Source organism: Penaeus japonicus, unplaced genomic scaffold, assembly GCF_977035675.1.
Source record: "Penaeus japonicus unplaced genomic scaffold, GWHDUDI00000001_assembly GWHDUDI00000013, whole genome shotgun sequence".
Taxonomy (NCBI): Eukaryota; Metazoa; Arthropoda; class Malacostraca; order Decapoda; family Penaeidae; genus Penaeus; species Penaeus japonicus.
Genome location: NW_028234415.1, coordinates 15,256,122 through 15,276,662, shown reverse-complemented (window position 1 = coordinate 15,276,662; position 20,541 = coordinate 15,256,122). Strand labels below are relative to the sequence as shown.

Genomic DNA, 20,541 nt, shown 5'->3' with positions numbered 1-20,541 from the left:
AACCATCTGTGAAGTAGGTTTTACTATTCAGCTGCGTGATTGCTGTAATGTTCCTCTCCGCCTCAGCCTTCAATAGAGATGGTGAGTACTGTGTCTTTCTCTTTGACAGGCTCATGACAGAAAACTCCATCAACGATCGTGCCCACGGCAGGGCTGTGACATAGTCAGGGTGGGGGAGGTCTATGCCCTTAACCAGTAGTGTCTCTTTAAGCTCAAAGCGTTTCAGCACTCTGGTTATGTGAGACAGTCAGGTGTTGTTAGCAAAGAGCTGATGGTTCTGTGCAAGCCGACACTGCACTCTCTGTCTTAGCTGCGAGTCCAGTGGGGACTGTAGGACATTGGCAAGGAACTGGGCCGCTATCTGATCAATCCAGGGGGAAAAGTTTGGCCTCCAAGAGGAGGTTGGTAACCTTAGTCCACCCAGGGGCACCTAGAATAATCCTGGCGGCTTCATTTTGTATGATGTCGAGCCTTTTCCTGAGTCCAGGCTTGACTGTGATCAGGGCAACGGAGGCGTAGTCCACAATGGGATGGACAGCGTGCACATAGAAGGATCTTAGTACATGGTGCCCAGCCCCTAAGCGCCGCCCCGACAGAGCTCTCATGACAGAGAGCCTTGCCTTAGTCCGGTCTAAGAGATGTTTGATCTCAGAGTGGAAGTTGAGGTTCTTATTTATCCATACCCCCAAGTATTGGTAGACGTGTACCCACTCTAGCTCTAGACCTTGGACTCACAATCTTTGATCGCAGACATCATGTTTCAGTACCATTGCCTTCGATTTGGCTGCTGAGATCTTAAGCCCGACTCTGCAGCATTCCTCAGATAATAGGTCCAGACAACGTTGGGCCTTTCTGACTGGATTCACATTTCTTCTCCCAGTGGAGATAATTGCTAAATCATCTGCATATGAAATTTTCTTGCACCCCACTGGAAGTGGAATGTCGAGAATGTTTAACATGAGGGTGTTAAACAGAGCCAGGCTAAGGACACCTCTTTGTGGGGTGCCATTCTCCAGGGGCAAATGCCTGGAAAGGAGACCTTGGAACTTCACTCTGGCAGTTCTGTTCCGAAAATAATCGCCAATCCAGGCAAGCAGTCTGCCTTTGATTCCCTTGCAGATCAGGATCTCCTGAATGGCGAGTGGGCTTGCCAGTTCGCAAGCCTTCTCCAGGTCTAGGAAGACAATGACAGCGCTGTTGTTGCTGACAGTGCTCAGTAAGGTGGCCATGCTATGGGTAGTGCTCTTACCCCTTGTGAACCCATGTAGGTGTTCATGTGGAGGTCCCAGCTTCCATTGGAGCAGATTCAGTACCATTTTCTCTGCTGTCTTTCCCAGGCAGCTGAGCAGGGAGATGGGATGGTACCGTCCTGGCTCCTTTGGTTTGGGGACAGGAACTATATCAGCCCTCTTCTAGCACTGTGGCAGCAAGGAAGTTTCCCAGGACTTGTTGATGAGATGCAAAAGTGCAAGCTCACCTTCATGTCCTAGGTGGGAAATGATGGGGTAGGAGATCCCATCACAACCCGGGGCTGACCGGGAATTGGTCTTGTATGTCCACCGTAATTCCCTCCGAGAGAACATAACATCTGTATCATCAGGTTCGACTGCCTTTTCTCTGATGAGGGCATGCCTGTCTGGGAGCAGTTCTTCTTGGCATGCCCTCAGCTCTGCTGGTAGACTGATGCTACTTGTTCTAGCAGAGAAGTTGAGTGCCAGTCTCTCCGCCTCCGACCACGGGTCATGGTGGATCTTTTTGGGGGCTAAGCGATTTGTGGCCCATCTGATACGGTTCCACAGTTCTGAAAGGGAGGTTTAGTAGCCAAAGGACTCACACCACTCCAGCCACTTTTCCTGCTTTAACCTCTTAGCAGTTTCCTGAGCATCCCTGAGAGCCCCAATTGCAAAGGTCCAAGGACGCAACTGGAGCTCCCTCCAAAGTGACCAGGACTTCCCTGGTTGGGTGCTTCCCTTTCGAGAGTCGAGAAGCTCCCACCACCTTGGAATGAGCAGTGATGACCTCAAGGTCATACATCAGAGGAAAGCCAAGAAGCACCATCTTGGACTTCCTCTCTTCGGGAGTCAGGGCCAACAGGCTCACATTCCGCCCATCCAGGAGCTTGTCAGTCTCCTGGAGGAAGGTGAGGGTGGTTTGGTCCTTTGGAACGATTATCATGCCATTGTCTCTGGCAATTCTAATCGTCGGACGGCACAGTCTCTGGGTTTCCAGAGCCCGGACCATCTGATAGGCATTATCAAATCCTTCCGGCTCAGGGGGGAACCGACTTGGGGCTGCAGACTCGCCCTCTGAGTCTGTAGCCGGCCGATGCCGTTTGTTGCCTGTCCTCCGAACCGACGCCGTAGTTTTGGCAGTGGGGCCAGTAGGGTTGGAGGGTCCTGTCTGGCATCCACATTTTGTTTGACTCCTCGTCTGGACCGACGCTAGAGATTTGTCAGAGCCTGGGGTTGGTTTGGAGGGTCCAGCCCGAGTTTCTTGGGTGGGTTTTCTCTGGACCGACGCCAGAGCCCTACCCATATTTGATAATGTATTTGAAGAATCATCTTTTGCACCCTAGAAGCACAACTTTGGGTGCAACAAAAGTATGTCATATGTCTATAGTAATGCAAATCTGTAGATATATATTTTTCTATGTTTACCTGTATGAAAAGTCAACTTAGGATTTAATTTTGCTAAACCACCTACAGGTGACAATCTTTGGGTTTCAGGGTTTATTGATCTTTTGTCTTTTACATCATCTGCATTCAATGTTCTTAACCCATTCACGCCGGGGCCGTTCCGGCTTTGCACGGTCGCAATACCGGGGTTCTCAAACGCATAAGCCTAACGCCTCGAGATTCTCGGGCGCACAAGCCGCGAGCCTGGGTTGCCCGCTCACTCTACCCGAGCACGCGGCTTCCCCTCATAGCTCGTCCAGGTCATCTGACGCGAAAACCACAATACGTACTATCACGTCAACCGGGGTGAACGGGTTAAACTGACATTTATGTATATTTTGTGTACTCTGATTGCTGCTGCCATCAAGACAAAACATTTCCTGAATTGCAGGTTGGGTTCGAGAAGTAGTAACTCGCCAGATATCCCATTCTGCAAGGCATGATGTATATTATCATCCACCCTATGGCAAGAAACTGCGATCATGTGTGGAAATTGGAAAGTATTGTAAGTGCCTTGATCCTTTGCTTGCTTGTCATTTCTTTTTTTCTCACTTTTTTTATTTTTTACTGTGAGGACATTACGATTTTAAAATATCAATAGGATGTAATAAGTTTTTAAAATTGGTAGCAATGTAAAGTCTAAGGTGATAAATGTAATAATGGTTAATATTATTATGGTATTGATAAAAAGACTAATGATAATGTTAAAAATGATAAGAATGATAATAAAGGTGATTTTAACCCATTAATGATGGGGCTATTTTGGCCCCAAATGGTCAAAATGCCTGGATATTTCAAATGCATAATACTAATGCCTCAGGATTTTCATCCCAAGGCCAAGCACTATACACCCAATCACCTGGCACACCAGCCAGGAGGATAGTCACAACGAAATATCTTGTCCCCAGCGGCTGGCGTTGCCACCACTTGACATGTTATCTTGTTACCTGTCCTTAACTGATTAATGATAATGATAACCCTTACAAATAATCACACACTGTTCAGTTGTTAAATGCAAATATTAGTATTTAAAATATTTCTTCAGTTTAGTTACAATACCATGAGCAGGCTATTACCTTTATTATCTCTTTCATTATCTCCACCAAACTTGTGTATGGATTCTTGGTATATAGATATACGTAATTCAAAAAAGAGTGCAGATAGCTAAATGTAAATCACCTATTGGTAAATAATTTCAAATCCAAGAGAGGATGGTCAACCTCTGGCACAGTCGACAGGGCTGTGACTACATTTAGATTGATAAACAAGCTTCTAATAATTTGGTGAATGTCTAGGCTGATCTAGAATATATCCCTTTTGGAAATTTTTTCTACCTTCACTGATTTATTCTAAACACAAAGTATGAAAGCTTGGATTAAAGTTTTATTTTGCACTTTTAACTTTGATTTTTAATGGTAAGTGTTGTTGATTTTTTTACAGTGGAAAAAGAAGGCATGACGAATTTGCTGACATTGGATAACTTCATCTTCTTTGCGGGAACTTTAGGTTATGGAGAACCCTTCGAAATCACCCGTGGAGCAAATTTGGTACGGATAAAGAATTTAGAGGGCAATTATTAGAAAAGATGAGAGAAGAGTGTTAATTAGGTGGATAGGAGGAAGAGGAATTATTCAATTTGTTCTATTTCACTAACATATTTAATAACACAAATACAGTCACAAATTTCTTGTTTTTAAATTCATTTCAGCCCAGATATAAATTTGTCTTGAAAGATTTTATACAGTGGAATCATAGAACATTTCAATGAGGTATATGAAAGATATATTTAATATGTAGAGATATTATCTTCATCAAGTCCTTTTCCAACTGTCCATGTTTATTTCCATAGTTCAGAGGAAATGGAAGATGCCACACTGATATTTGATGGATAAATATTGTGCAAGTTTTAAGCCACAGAGAAAATACAATTGTTATGGATAAAAGTCAGATGCAAGTATATTTATATTGTGCAAGCTTTATCGGAGGATTTACAGATGAACATACTTTGTTGTTCCAAATTTAGCCACCATAGTCAATGAAAAAGTAGTTTATCAAAGAAAGGAAATATTATTGATAAAAATTTTTTTATTACAGCAAAATAGAAACAACATGGTTTCCACAAAAAAGTGAACTAAAAATATGATGCCAAAAAGCTAGCCAAAGCGCACCAAACATTGAAATGCAACAGAAGAAAGTAATCAAAGCTAAACAAACCAATAGAGCAAGTTTCATATTTCAATTTGACCCAAGGTGTTGATGCATTCTTTACTGAATTTAAAATTCATCACAGGTACGACATGAAAAGACATTTTTCATTTCTCACTTCATGAAATTAATAGTGCATTTTGACTCTGAAACAGCAATAAAGCATAGAATTCTGCAAAGTGCAGTGTGATTCTGTTACTTTGTTTTTGTGTTCCGTTCAGGATAGTTGTTTTTTTTTTAATCTACATCAACCTTTGTTCGAAATTGATGCATCAATGTAATTCAGTCTTTTTTAGTTTTCACAGAAAATATGATAGTATGGCTATTTTTTATATGCACAAGGCGGCCCAGCCTCAGTCAGCTATGAGTGCTGACTCATCTTATCTAATTTTATCTGATCATCACTGAATTCAATTCAGCTCAGTTCAGAGAGATTTGCGAAGACATCGCTTCGCCCGGGTTGTGTGGATGGGGTAGCCCAGTCTCTATCAGCTATAAGGGCTGACTTATCTGATCATCATAACTGAACTCTTACCGTGGCGGTCAGATTGCCTGTAGGCGCTCCAGTTGCCAGAGGGCAAGTGACAGGCATAGCCATCTAACCAGCCCGGCGGCTGTCGTCTCTGGGCCCAGCCTGAGGAAGCGAATGTGCTCCCTTTCCATCAGGTAGTGCTCTAATTTGGCGTCCAGCGCGCCACAATGCTCACAGTGTCGCTCATCTTGCCCAATAGTGGGAATTATTTGCCACGCACAAGGGTAGCCTATTCTCAGTCTGTGCAGACTGACTTCAGCACACCTTGATATTCTAGGAGAGAGTATCAGCGACTCATAGCCTGTGGCGTCTGAGTACCAGCTGGCCGAGAGGGAGGTTCTCGCTTCCTCTCTATGTCGCTGCAGGGCACCGACCTGCCCTGCAACCATCATTTTACACCTTAGCAGTTCACGGCTAGGATGCACCACAAGATCACTCAAGAGTTTCTTCCTGCCTTTCTCCACTATCCTGTCAGCTTTGTCGTTTCCTTCAATACCAACATGGCTTGGGATCCAGTTGATGATAATGCATCTTCCCTGGTCCAGGATTCTCTGAGCAATAGTGAGAATTGTGGTTACTAGGTAAACATTATCACAGGGCGTGCTTTGTTTCAGGCTGTCAGTGGCAGCCCTAGAATCTGTGTGTATGACAACATGCCCGTCCGTCTGGGCTGCATGGGTTAGGGCTCCCATAATAGCTACTGCCTCTGCCTGGAGCGAGGAGGCATTGTCAGATACCCGCATAGCTTTCGCTATGCCCCTTGCTGCAAAACCGGTGCCTGTAGTGCAGGTGATGGGGTCTGCAGAACCATCCGTGAAGTAGGTTTTACTATTCAGCTGCGTGATTGCTGTAATGTTCCTCTCCGCCTCAGCCTTCAATAGAGGCAGTGAGTACTGTGTCTTTCTTCTTGATAGACTCATGACAGAAAACTCTTATCAAGGATCGTGCCCATGGCGGGGCTGTGACATAGGGTGGGGGAGATCCATGCCCCTAACCAGTAGTGTCTCTATGAGCTCAAAGCGTTTCAGCACTCTGGTTGTGTGAGACAGCCAGGTGTTGTTAGCAAAGACCTCTTGGTTCTGTGCAAGCCGACGCTGCACTCTCTGTCTTAGCTGCGAGTCCAGTAGGGACTGTAGGATATTGGCAAGGAACTGGGCCGCCATCTGATCAATCCGGGTGTCCAGGGGAAAGAGTTTGGCCTCCAAGAGGAGGTTGGTAACCTTAGCCCACCCAGGGGCACCCAGAATAATCCTGGAGGCTTTGTTTTGTATGATGTCGAGCCTTTTCCTGAGTCCAGGCTTGACTTTGATCAGGGCAATGGAGGCGTAGTCCACAATGGGACGGACAGCGTACACATAGAAAAATCTTAGTACATGGTGCCCAGCCCCTAAGCGCCGCCCCGACAGAGCTCTCATGGCAGAGGGCCTTGGCTTAGTCCGGTCTAAGAGACGTTTGATCTCAGAGTGGAAGTTGAGGTTCTTATCAGTCCATACCCCCAAGTATTGGTAGACGTGTACCCACTCAAGCTCTAGACCTTGGACTTGCAGTCTTTGATCACAGACATCATGTTTCAGCGCCATAGCCTTCGATTTGGCTGCTTAGATCTTAAGCCCGACTCTGCAGCATTCCTCAGATATTAGGTCCAGACAACACTGGGCCTTTCTGACTGGATTCACATTTCTTCTCCCAGTGGAGATAATTGCTAGATCATCTGCATACGAAATGATCTTGCACCCTGCTGGGAGTGAAATGTCGAGAATGTTTAACATGAGGGTCCTAAGGACCCCTCCTTGAGGGGTGCCATTCGCCAGAGGCAAATGCCGGGAAAGGTGACCTTGGAACTTCACTCTGGCAGTTCTGTTCTGAAAAATCTAGGCAAGCAGTCTGCCTTTGATTCCCTTGCAGATCAGGATCTCCTGAATGGCGAGCGGGTTTGCCAGGTCAAAAGCCTTCTCCAGGTCATGGAAGACCATGACAGCGCTGTTGTTGCTGACAGTGCTCAGTAAGGTGGCCATGCTGTGGGTAGTGCTCTTACCCCTTGTGAATCCGTGCAGGTGTTCATGTGGAGGTCCCAGCTTCCATTGGAGAAGATTCAGTACCATTTTCTCTGCTGTCTTTCCCAGGCAGTTGAGCAGGGAGATGGCATGGTACCGTCCCGGCTCCTTTGATTTGGGGACGGGAACTATATCAGCCCTCTTCTAGCACTGTGGCAGCGAGGAAGTTTCCCAGGACTTGTTGATGAGATGCAAAAGTGCAAGCTCACCTTCATGTCCTAGGTGGGAAATGATGGGGTAGGAGATCCCATCACAACCCGGGGCTGATTGGGAACTGGTCTTGTATGTCCACCGTAATTCCCTCAGAGAGAACATGACATCTGTATCATCAGGTTCGACTACCTTTTCTCTGATGAGGGCATGCCTGTCTGGGAGTAGTTCTTCTTGGCATGCCCTCAGCTCTGCTGGTAGACTGATGCTACTTGTTCTAGCAGAGAACTCAAGTGCCAGTCTCTCCGCCTCCGACCAAGGGTCATGGTGGGTCTTTATGTGGACTGAGCGATTTGTGGCCCATCTGATACGGTTCCACAGTTCTGAAAGGGAGGTTTGGTGGCCAAAGGACTCACACCATGCCAGCCACTATTCCTGCTTTAACCTCTTAGCAGTTTCCTGAGCATCCCTGAGAGCCTCTCTCAGAAGAGCATGGTTCTCGGGAGTTCTCTGTCTGCGGAAGTGTCTTCTGCACATATTGATTCTGTGGTTGACCTTAATCTCATCATTGTAGTACCAGGCATCTTGGAAACACCCGGACCACGGACGAGTTTTGGGGATGGTTTCTGAGGCTGCCTCGTCTATGGCATTTACTAGTCTGGCCTCAAGTATATCCACATTATCATTAAGTGAGAAGTCACTGGTTCTGAGGCACTTGGCCAGAGCCTCCTGGAAGGCTTTCCAGTTAGCTCTTTCCACCTTCCATCGAGGATTGTGCTTGGGCATCCAAGATGGTGGCTACTATCCCATAATGATCGCATGTGGCAGTGTTGTCCACAGACCAACTAATTCTCTCGACCAGGGCCGCAGTGACAAAGGTGAGGTCAAGGACCCCCCCGCCAACATGCATAGGCTCCTGGCTGTTGAGAAAGAGCAATCTCGGGGCATGACTCTAGCACCTCAGCTATGTGGCAGCCTGCCACATCATGTGTCTGAGTGGGAGCCAGGATGGGGTGGTGGGCATTAAAATCCCCCCCTATGAGAATTGGCTCATGTGCTGCACCAGCACAGGCTTCACTGATATCTAAGCCCCTACAGTTTGGCCTGCTGTATACATTGTACAACTTGAGAGGACCCCCGGCCAAATGGATCTCAACAGCAAGGAATTCGACACCTTCTCCACACTGCACAGGATTGGCAATCAGGGAGCAGGGGATAGTCAACTTCACAAGGGTAATCAGGCCTCTGGTACCTTGCGTTCTCGGCAGCACAAAGGGATGATATCCCGAGAAGCGGACAGATTTCCCTGCTAGAGTCTCTTGGAGCATGACAACATCAATGTTCTGAGATCGCACGATTGCATGGAGAAGGGCGGTCCTAAGGGAGCTGTTGATGTTCCACTGCAGTATGTTTTGGTTAGTGGCCATAGTGCTTGTCTGCGTTCACTATGTCATTGATGTCAAGGTATTCGGTCTCAGTGTCTGACACCCCAGTGTGGGTATCGTCAGACATTTTGGAGTCTGACAACTCCTTGGTGAGTTCCTCATTGAGTGTGATTTCCTCACTTGACTGGTCACTGTCATCAGGACAGGTAGAGTTATTGGAAGGGCTGGGTCTCCTGGGAGGTAGAGTATTCCTTGTCGCCTTGGCCTTCCTTTTGGGTGGCCGTGGCTTCCTCACCCTTTGGGGTTTGGGCGCAGGCTCTGACAGTGTGGTCTTGACCGCAGGTTTGTCGGGGAGACAGGTCTCGCCCTGGGGGTTTGTGGGGGAGGAGTCTCACCCTGAGTTGGAGTGGGAGTTGTGGCCTTGGGGACTCATGTCCTTTTCCTTCAGGACAGCGACAGTCTGAGTCATTGCCGTCATGGCTACCTTGACTACCTTCTCCGTCTCCTCACTGGTCCTCCCCAATGCTGTCGCAACTGCTGTGACGACTGTCTTCAGCAGGAGCGTCAAGTCCTTCTCTTGGGGTAGCCTTTAAGGTGTTCTCAGACCCCATCCGGGTCTGTTTCCATCTTGGAACATCCACCAGAGCCGGAAACTCCTTTGAGTTGGAGGCGTCTGGTGCTGGTTTCGCTTTGGGCAGTGCTTCCTTCCTCTTAGGAGGGGGGGAAGCCTTTACCCATTTGTTATGCCACCAGACATAAATGCCTGGAGGGGCGGGAACAAAGTCTGGTTGTTTTGCAACGATCTCTTGCCACCGAAGAGCCTCTTCCTTTCTAACGGAACATCCAAGGCTCCAGGCGTGGTGTTTTTTATGGCAGTTGGGACACTTGGCAGTGATGTCCCGCTTGCCATCTTTGTGTGCTTTGAGGCACACCTCTGTTCACCACATTTCAGCTTTGCAGAGCAAGTGGCCTTGTGGTGTCCGTACTTCTGGCATGTGAAGCATTGGAGCAGGTCTGGGACATATGTCCTGAGTCTGTAGGAGCCCCAATTGCCAAGGTCCATGGACGCAACTGGAGCTCCCTCCAAAGTGACCAGGATTTCCCTGGTTGGGTGCTTCCCTTTCGAGAGTCGAGCAGTGGAATGAGCAGTGCTGACCTCAAGGTTATACATCAGAGGGAAGCCTAGAAGCACCATCTTGGACTTCCTCTCTTCGGGAGTCAGGGCCAACAGGCTCACCTTCCGCCCATCCAGGAGCTTGTCAGTCTCCTGGAGGAAGGTGAGGGTGGTTTGGTCCTTTGGAACGATTATCATGCCATTGTCTCTGGCAATTCTAATCATCAGACAGCACAGTCTCTGGGTTTCCAGAGCCTGTACCATCTGATAGGCATTGTCAAATCCTTCCGGTTTAGGGGGAACCGACTTGGGGCTGCAGACTCGCCCTCTGAGTCTGTAGCCGGCCGATGCCGTTTGTTGCCTGTCCTCCAAACCGACGCCTGAGTTTTGGCAGTGGGGCCAGTAGGGTTGGAGGGTCCTGTCTGGCTTCCAGTTTTTGTTTGACTTCTTGTCTGGACCAGCGCCAGAGATTTGTCAGAGCCTGGGGTTGGTTTGGAGGGTCCAGCCCGAGTTTCTTGGGTGTTATTTTTTGGGACTGACGCCAGAGCCCTACCCATCTTTTTCCTTTTATCATCAAAGCCGTCGAAGGGGTCCAAGGTGACAGCCTTTATCATCTTCATGCAAGATTCGTCAACAGGGGTGTCAGTCATGGGTTTATTTGATGTAAATGCCATATGAGGAGCGGTTCAATTCATCCTCCCACACCCCCACCCACCACGGAGTCCAACAAGGGGAAGCTTTGTATTGAGACCATGCTCAGAAGCCACAGGGGTGGTGGGAGGATATACGCAACCCCCGCCTCGCGTTAATGGCACTCTTAAGACCATGCGATTGTCTGCAAGACAGGGGCTGCTTGACCCTAGCCTAGCTCGAAGGAGAGACCAGCCGATTGACCTAACCGAGTCGAGATCAGGCCACCCATCTTGCTGGAATAGAGGACCAAAGAGGCATGTTGCTAGCCGCAAGGCGTACTCATACACAGCATCACTCAACCTCCAGGACTCCCATCTCCCAGCGCACAGGGGCGCCACGCACGGCAAACACTTGGGCAGGTGTTAGCCCCCTTGGGGGAGGACCAGGGGGGGGGTATAATATATATATATTATATTATACATATATATTGTATATATATATATATAATGTATATATATTGTATATATATATAAATATACATATATATTATATATATACAATATATATATATATATAAATATAATTTATTATTTAATATATATATATATATGATATAATATATATATATTATATATATAATATATACATATTTATATATTATATATATATGTACATAATACATATATAAATACATATATATAAATATATATATGAACACCACTATACATGTTTATATATATTTGTTACATATCACATTATATATATAAGTATAATCCCTACAATTAACACCCATATTAACAAAGGTCATGTATATCTAAAGAGAGACTTGTCCAGATATATATACATATTATATAATATATATTAATATATATTATGTAATATAGTATATGTTATATATGTTATATATATAGTTATTTATGTATATATATATATATAATATATATATATATATATACATATATATTTATATTATATATATATTATATATTTATATATATATATACTATATATATATACATATACATATATAATATATTCTATATATATAGTATATATACATATATATCATAAATATATACATATATATTACATATGTACATATGTATGTATATATATACATATATATAGATATAGATATAGATATATATACACATATATATAGATAGATAGATATACACATATATATATAGATAGGTAGATATACATACATTTTTACATATATACATATATGTATGTATGTATATATGTATATATATGTATATATACAATATATATACATATATATGTATGTATATATGTATATATATGTATATATACAATATATATATACATATATATGTATGTATGTATATACATATGTATATATATATACATATGTATATATGTATATATATAATGTAATATATATATATACATACATATATACATGTATATATGTATGTATATATGTATTATACATACATAAATACATATATATTATATATATATATATATATATATATATATATTATATATAGTATATATATATATATATATATATATATATATATATATATATATATAATATATATATATATATATATATATATACATATACAGATCCCTTCATCTGTTAGGTACAAACATATCATCAGTGCCCTCACTGAAGAACAGACCACAAGTCTCAAGAGGAATATTTTTGGAGCCAAACTCAGCAAAACATGTGCAGATGTAAGCTCATGGTCGAGAGTGCGTGTATACATGCACCACAGTGCTTGAACCCAGATTCAGATTGCTTGCATGCATTGACCTCAACATCTATACATTAAGAGTAGATATTTGTACCTAGGCTAGGTACCTATAGCTATGATCTTGGAATTTTGTTTGATATTATGTCTGATTATTGATATTTGCATTATTCATAGCAACTTTTTTTTATCATCCATTCTGTTGTCATAGTTCATTGATAGCTATGATCTTGGAATTTTGTTTGATATTATGTCTGATTATTGATATTTGCATTATTCATAGCAACTTTTTTTTATCACTGAACCAAAGCTAGATATGTGTGATAAATCTAGGTTGTGTAGCAAGAATCATCAAGCTGAATTTGTCTTAATTTTTCAGAAATTGCAGAAAGTGATGACTGTGTGGCCTTACATTCAGCAGAGACTTATGATTTGGAAACTAATACCCAAACTGAAATACCTTTTAAAAAAACCAAAGTGGAAGTCAAAAAGAATTTTACACATGTTAAAGACCTGGGGAATATCTGTAGTAAACCAAAAAGAAAAAAGCCTTTCCAGGAGACAGAAAATTCAAATAGCAATACCAAAACTCAGACAGGAGTGGTTTCTTCTGACAATGACAGTGAGAGATATATCACAAATACTGGCAGTCCCAAGCGAATCAGAATAACAGCTGGAAAAAGAAAAGAAGATAGTTCTATGAAAAAGAATTTGGCTCAGCATTTTGAAGAGGTAGAAATGCCAGTTGACTTTCCCCAAGGAGGTCAACTATCATCAAAGAATAGTCAGGCCAAGAAAGTTAATGAAACACACCCCATGCTTATGGGTATAGATGAAGGAAGTAAACATTCCATGGTCAGCAAAGTAGGAATTGAAAAAACAATGGCAAAGAATGCGAATGTTTCATATAATACACAGTCAAAAACAAAAAATCAGAAGATGGTTGTACAGAAGAAACAGATAAAGAAAGAAAAAGAATGTGACTCTGAAGTGTTGTTTGTAGAAGCTGGAATCATAGAAAACTTCAATGAAGTCTATGTTAAAGCAACAGAACCTACATGTGATCCTTTGCTAGAGATCTTACCTACATCACCTATTACGGAAGAGAGAGTGGAAAGTGATTTCTTTCCAGTTATATCCAGTGTAAAAAGTGGGAAGGAAGCAGAAGCAATGCTAGAGACTTCTGAGGAGCCTTTAAGACTGTGGTTAAATACAGGTTTTAAGCCACAGAAAGCACAAAGAGAAAAAACAATTAGAGTTCAGCCAACAAATGGACAAAAGCCTGATGCAACAGCTGGAGGTTTGAGAAAATGGCTGAAAACAAATTTTCCAGGGTCAGTTACTGATGAAAACAGACAAAATTCTGTTATTACGGGTGACCAAAGTTTATCAACAATGCTACATCATAGCTTTTTTCAGGGAAAAAGTAGTGAATTATCAAAGAAAGTTACTGGTTCTACAGGAAATATGAATAAAAATTATTTTACTACGGTAAAAAATCAGATACAACCTATGGTATCCTTTCCAGTGTTGGTGTCAGAAATGTGCAATAAAAATATGACTAGCAAACAGCCAAGCCAGGGCAGCGCATCAAACACTGCTTAACCTATGTTCTTATCAGAAGAAAGTAATCACAACCTAAACGTTCAACCAATAGGGTCTCGCTCAGTTTTCAGGGATTTCAATTTGCAGCCTCAAGTACCTGTGTTCATGCTACATTCACTTACTACTACTGACACCATGTAAAATTCAGTCCCTACTGAATCTGTAAGACCATCTTATTATGAAAAGACAGTTTTACAGTTCTCACTTCTAATGAAATTAATAGTCAAGAGTTTGACAAACTTATTGAAACAGAAAGAAAACATCCAAAACAAATGCAGTGTGATAATGAAATTCCTTTGAATTATGTGTCTGCCCTTCAACTTGAAACAACCTTCAATCCACAATCTGCCACCTTACCAGCCACCTTTGTTCCCAAATTTATCCCTCATTGTCTTCATTCACTCCTATAATAGTTATCAATGCAAAACAACCTCTAGTCCCTCAGTCTGCCTCCCTCCAGTTTCATTTCCTCCTTTAATATCCATAAACTGAAAACAATCTCCAGTTCCTCAGTCAGCTATGCTACCATTAAATCCTGACCAGTCAGTTGCAGCAGATGAACAGGCATATCACATGCCTCTGTAATCCAATTTCCATTTGTCTGCTTGCAGAATCTCAGGGCAACTACTCTGATATCAAGCTAATTTTAGTTTATCGTGTTTTGATACCTGGGAAACGGAATGGATTGTTATGCATAATGTGTAATAGTTGTGTTTTACAAATTTTGGAACTTTTTTCCACAATGAAAGTCATCACATTACATTTCCTTTCACAATACTTGGTAAAAAATGTGTTGTATTAATCCTTGCTTCTTTGATAATCCCACAAACAAGGAGTGTTCTTTGTCCAACATTGACAGTTATCATCATTTATAAGAATAAGAATCAGTTTGATTAAAACTACATGTAAGTATTTAAAAAATGGACATTAATCCTAGAAACACATCTAGAAAGAATATTATGTCTCTCTCTCTCTTCCCACCTTTTTTCCATTCCTTCCTTCCCACCTTCCTTCCCTCCTTCCTTCCCACCTTCTTTCCTTTCCTTCTTTCCTTTCCTTCCTTCCCTTCCCTCCCTCCCTCCTTTCTTCCTACCTTCCCTCCCTCCCTCCTTTCTTCCTACCTTCCCTCCCTCCCTCCTTTCTTCCTACCTTCCCTCCCTCCCTCCTTCCCTCCCTCCTTTCTCCCTACCCTCCTTCCTTCCCCTCTCCCCTCTTCTCCACTCTTCTCCACTCCATTCCACTCCACTTCTCTCCTCTCTCCCTCTCTCTCCCTCTCTCTCTCTCTCTCTCTCTCTCTCTCTCTCTCTCTCTCTCTCTCTCTCTCCTCTCCTCTCTCTCTCTCTCTCTCTCTCTCTCTCTCTCTCTCTCTCTCTCTCTCTCTCTCTCTCTCTCTCTCTCTCTCTCTCTCTCTCTCTCTCTCTCTCTCTCTCTCTCTCTCTCTCTCTCTCTCTCTCTCTCTCTCTCTCTCTCTCTCTCTCTCTCTTTTCTTTTTTCTTTTTTCTTTCTTTTAAATGATATTTTTTTAGAGTCATAAAACATCTTCACCCTTGGGGTTATGTTTAAAACATTTACAGTCATTTCATATTGTATTGGAAATATGTTTCAAGTTTGCTTGTGGTGTTGATTGTATTTTATACCATTGTTTTAGAATTTTTATTTCATTGGCAGCTATGCATGTGTACAATTGTATAAAGTCTTTTGACATGTACTGTACCATAAGAAAAGAAGTATATTTTCAAATAAATTTATGACCAAAGAGGAGTTCTTATTTTTTCCTTTTCGAGTTCAAGAATTATCTTACTAGTGGCCATAGAAATATATAATGTAATGTATGTTGCAAAATCTTTCTTTCCAGAGGCATTCATATGTAACTTCATCTGATTTTGTTTTAATCAAGAATTGCTGACAGGGGTTGACATGGAAACATTTAATGAGTAAAATCTTTTTTGAGAGGGACGCTCGTATGTTTCATTAAACATGGCTTCATTCATTAGAAAATAGTATCTAGATTTCTATCACTGCCAGTGACAAATTGTGTTCTCATTTATCAACTGGCAATAATGAAATGTTAAGATCTAGTTATAGATGAAATGTAATGAGAAATATTTAGACTCGGTTTGTCCAACTCTATCCCATCAGGTCAATAAAGAAAATACCAGATTTCCCTGTTGTAAGGTTATTGCTAGTCGTAGTCCATTTTTCAGTATACTTTTGTCAGATTACACATTAAATGCATTATTGTAATATATATATATATATATATATATATATATATATATATATATATATATATATATATATATATATATATATATATATATATATATAATGATATCAAATGATATTGAAAGTGTATTATATATTTGTATGAGACATTCTGAATCTCTCCTTGTATTTAGATTATATTTTTGTTTGAAATTCTATCAGTCAAAGGGAACCAACACATAGGATGGGACATCCAGTCTTTACTTTCAGCCAGAAGTCCTTCTGAGCAAGTTACTAGGAAGGCAATCCACCTTGACTTCCTGACAACAGGTTTGGTCAATCTACAAACCCTAGACTTTCTCTGGAATAAGCAATCTGATGAACAGGATATTGAGTCAAATGTTCGTGTAGCTTCAGTTGGCAGTCCCGGGCTTGAGTAACAGGTCCCACACCAGTTGGATGATTTGGCTATAGACTGCACTACTTACCGTACCCCATGATCTGATATAAAGGCTGTTGGAAAGTCCTAGGCCCAGATCCTAGAAATGCTTTGCGTCATCGTAACGTCTTTTGGTCGCCAGCGAAGCAAAATTGCAACCAACACACTGATACCAACTTGACAACTTGCAATGTCAGATTTGGCACAATCTGCAACTTATCAACTCTGTTGCAAATTCCTCAAGCTAGGACCAAAACTACTCATAAATTACATTATGAAATAGTTTCATTCTTACTGGCCTGCCCAGAAATAAATAATAATGTACATTATAAATCTAAACCGAATTGCACCTAGAACCAAAGTTGTTCCAGCGTGATTCTTTTTACTGAGTCCTACCTTCTCCATACAACACAGTCCAAAGAGTGGAGCTCTGCTAAGACGCATGTGCCTACCAGAGTCCACACCTTCCTGAACTTGAAATTCGCAAAAAAAGTATTGATCTATCAACGTTACAGATATATAGGGATATCGTCAATTGATGTGATGGCAATTCACAGATCTGACAGATGAAGAAAAAGACGCTATTGGTTCAAGTAGGAAACGTCCAACAGCTTGAGTAGCTCCGAGGTCTGAAGAAGTGTTTTTCTTCAAATAGCAGCAACCTTAATATGGTCAAAGGCATAATAGGCATCACAGAGGTAAAACGAGGCAAAAAGAAGGGAGATAATGAATGGTAGACACGCCAATCCTAATTCTCACTTTCGACAAGGAGATAACGGACAAGGTCAAGACAATGTGGTATGAGATGGACGTCACATACATATGCTTTCCGAGGCGATGTTTCATGTGCCAGAAATTTGGTCACATCGGGAACTAGTGCTGATCAACAGTAGACATCTGCGTAAAATGCTGACAAGTTATGCTCGAAAACTATATCTGAATTATCAATGGTTTCAGATAAGACCTGTGATTTGTACAGGATGGAAGAGATCGTCTCCATTAAAGAAACGCAATAAATTTCCTATGTAGAAGTAAGAAGAATGATGTGCCATATGGATAACACGCATCCTGGGGAAAAACAAAGCAATGCAATAGCAACAAACATCTTGCCCTGGAAGACCTATCGAAGATCAGGGAACCAACTGCCAACAAACCAGGCCCCAAATCGCTGGCAGCAAGTTCAGGGGCAAGCTCCGAAACCTTCATTAGCTGAGGAGCAAGTGTTGCCAACAACCCAAACCACTCCTATCTTTGCAAAGGCCAGCTAGCCTTTAAAGTAGAAAAAGAGGAGATGGTCCTCGGAAAGACCACATACCAGCCGTCAAGCAGCCACCAGTCGCCAGGGAGCAGATGGGAGAGTAGACAAAGTCAAAATCATAGGCGCTTCTGAGGTTATGACGCAGTCTGAGGAAAAGATCAAGTCCTCAGAGGAGAAGGCGTCGACCGTGCTGCAAACCATACAAGGAGCGACAGTGCTGTTTGCTCAACAGGCTACTATGGCTCTTGCCCCAGCGGCAACCACAAATGCAGCAGTAACAGCAGTAGCAATGGATATTCCAGCTGTGAAGACTACTACCACCACTATCACCAAACCACCAATGGCCAAAAAGACATGGAGAGGTCCCAACGCAAACACCAGAAACCGCAGTACAACTGTCTGGGTGTGCCAGACTTCAGTCTGTGGGAATAGCACCAGGGTCTACTGACTAACACCCGGGAGACACCGGGAAATTTGGTGGAGCTTCAGGATGACATCATCTCCCTTATTAGCCAAGAAGCCAGCATGAGCCACTACCATTGTAGTGATCTATCGAAAGACTCCCTTGCCCTAAACAAATTCCTGCTTAAAGCTTGTGGTAACGTGCATTAATAGTCCTGCGTAGGCGTAGGCTGCCACCAGCTGATAAGGGATTAGCACCCATGTACGTGCGAGACAGTAGAAGACGTGTAAAGTGTATGTTGTTTCTATGTGTGAATGTATGACAATTTTATGTGTAAAAAGAGTTAAGTACCTACGCAGGAAATAGCCGAGCAGTCGTGGCTAGATTCACGCAAGCATTTTTAAACCAGTCTATTTACAGGTTCTGCCATAAAGATATAAAAGAAAGATTCCGATCAAGTTTTTATTCTTACTTAGAAATAAAAGGTCTTTCCTCTTCCCATATTCCCCAGTTATTCTTTGGTTTGGCCATGATTTAATCATGGCCGCAACCCATAAAAACAATTAAATTTTAAAAAAAATCAACAAGAGTCAAAAGGACAATTGCTGAGAGCAGCCGAGCTAAGGGCTCATGAGCGGGAGGCCATCTACTGCTGAACCATGGCCTCGCAGGGGTTTTACAGTGACCTTTACCCACGGATGGAGCAAGCCACAGGTCCTTCAAGGTCAACGCCATCTGGCGTTTCTTCCCATCGTGGTGGAAAGGGGAGACTCGTAATTTGCCCTTGGAGGGATTGCTGGGACGAAGCACATCACTACAGCTTCCTCCCTCTCGAAGTTCACAGGCCACACTGCCAAGGCCTGTGGACTAAACCATCAACTGAAAAAAAAAATGGATTTAATGCCGAGTACAGTCAACAGCATCATCCAGACAAAAGAAAGAAACCGATAAATGTGGAAAGGGGAGAGAACTACGACCTTAGTAAAAAAATAAAATAAAAAATAAAAAAAATCAGCCAACACTAAGAAAATAAATTAGCAAAAGGCAAATACGAGAAAACTAAAAACAGGCTGAACCCTACATCAAAAGTACCCAACCATTAAAACAGAATCAAACAAAATTAACCTTAATAAAATAAACCTAAAGTAAAAAGAGCCATAAACAGGAACACCATCACAATCAGGGATAAACCCACTGTTAACAGCTTACAGGGCGAAACTTCCATGGTAGCCCTTCCCTAAGGACTAGCAATTGTAGCAGTCGCACTTTTTCAAATCAGCTACACAACCATAGAGGGTCAATACCTACTTAGGCTGTCAGTCCTTGCTTACTCCCAGTTGCTCATACCAGGAACATCTTGAGCCTCAGTTCCATCCTCGAGGACGTCACTCACGCCCACATCAGCCTCTGGGAAAAACTCGAGCTCCTCTTGTACCACATAACGCTTCATCTGGTTACAGTGGTAACTCTTTTCTCGGTAAGGCGGCTGCGTCCCCTGGCAGATGAAGGTGACAGGGCCCACCTGTTTCTTCACTCGCAGAGGGCCACTCCACCGGGAGCCAAGAACTCGGCCGGCAACTCCTGTCCGGTGGGCATATTCTCTGACGAGGACAAGTCCAACCTCTGCTGGCGCGAACTTTTGCCGCATCTTCCGGTTATAGTCCTCAGCCCATATCGACTGCGCGCGACGGACCGTCTCCGCTGCAACTCCTCAAGCCTCCTTAAGCCTTTCGCTAAATCGTTGAGCTGCTCCCTCGTCGATCTCCTGTCAATTGGTCAGCCCTACAGGGAAATAACCATCCTTCCCTGTCGGGGTGAGACGTACGTGAGGTAGGAGCTCATCCCATTCGTCCGGGTGGTCTCCCACTAGGGTGGCTAGGGCATCTTTTATGACCCTGTTACTCCTTTCTACCATCCCATTAGCCTGGGGATGGAAAGCCGTGGTATATTCCAACTTTATTTTCAACATTTCACGCACCGGAAAAAACAGACGGTTTTTAAATTCGCCCCCAGAGTCTGTTACAAGAATATTGGGTGGTCCAAAAAGCATCACATATTTCTCCACGAGTGCATTAGCTACCGTTTTTACATCCTTACTTTTCAAAAGTATCAATTGAGACCCCGTGCGCCAAACAATCATAACCCTGAATTTTGAG

The 20,541-nt window shown here is 42.9% G+C and overlaps 1 protein-coding gene across 1 annotated transcript in view; it reads left to right on the top strand.

Annotated features, from left to right (window-relative positions):
* LOC122260703 (uncharacterized) overlaps positions 1-14,809 on the top strand; it is a 51,025-nt gene extending 36,216 nt beyond the window's left edge. The window contains 11 exon segments of the mRNA XM_086542903.1: positions 3,067-3,180; positions 4,116-4,252; positions 4,966-5,066; positions 6,819-6,917; positions 7,353-7,414; positions 9,203-9,343; positions 9,561-9,677; positions 9,954-9,996; positions 12,383-12,476; positions 12,848-14,074; positions 14,381-14,809. Of these exon segments, the coding sequence (XP_086399029.1) occupies positions 3,067-3,180; positions 4,116-4,252; positions 4,966-5,066; positions 6,819-6,917; positions 7,353-7,414; positions 9,203-9,343; positions 9,561-9,677; positions 9,954-9,996; positions 12,383-12,476; positions 12,848-14,074; positions 14,381-14,665 (2,420 nt within the window). The 3' untranslated portion in view covers positions 14,666-14,809.
* Positions 14,810-20,541: the final 5,732 nt, after the last annotated feature.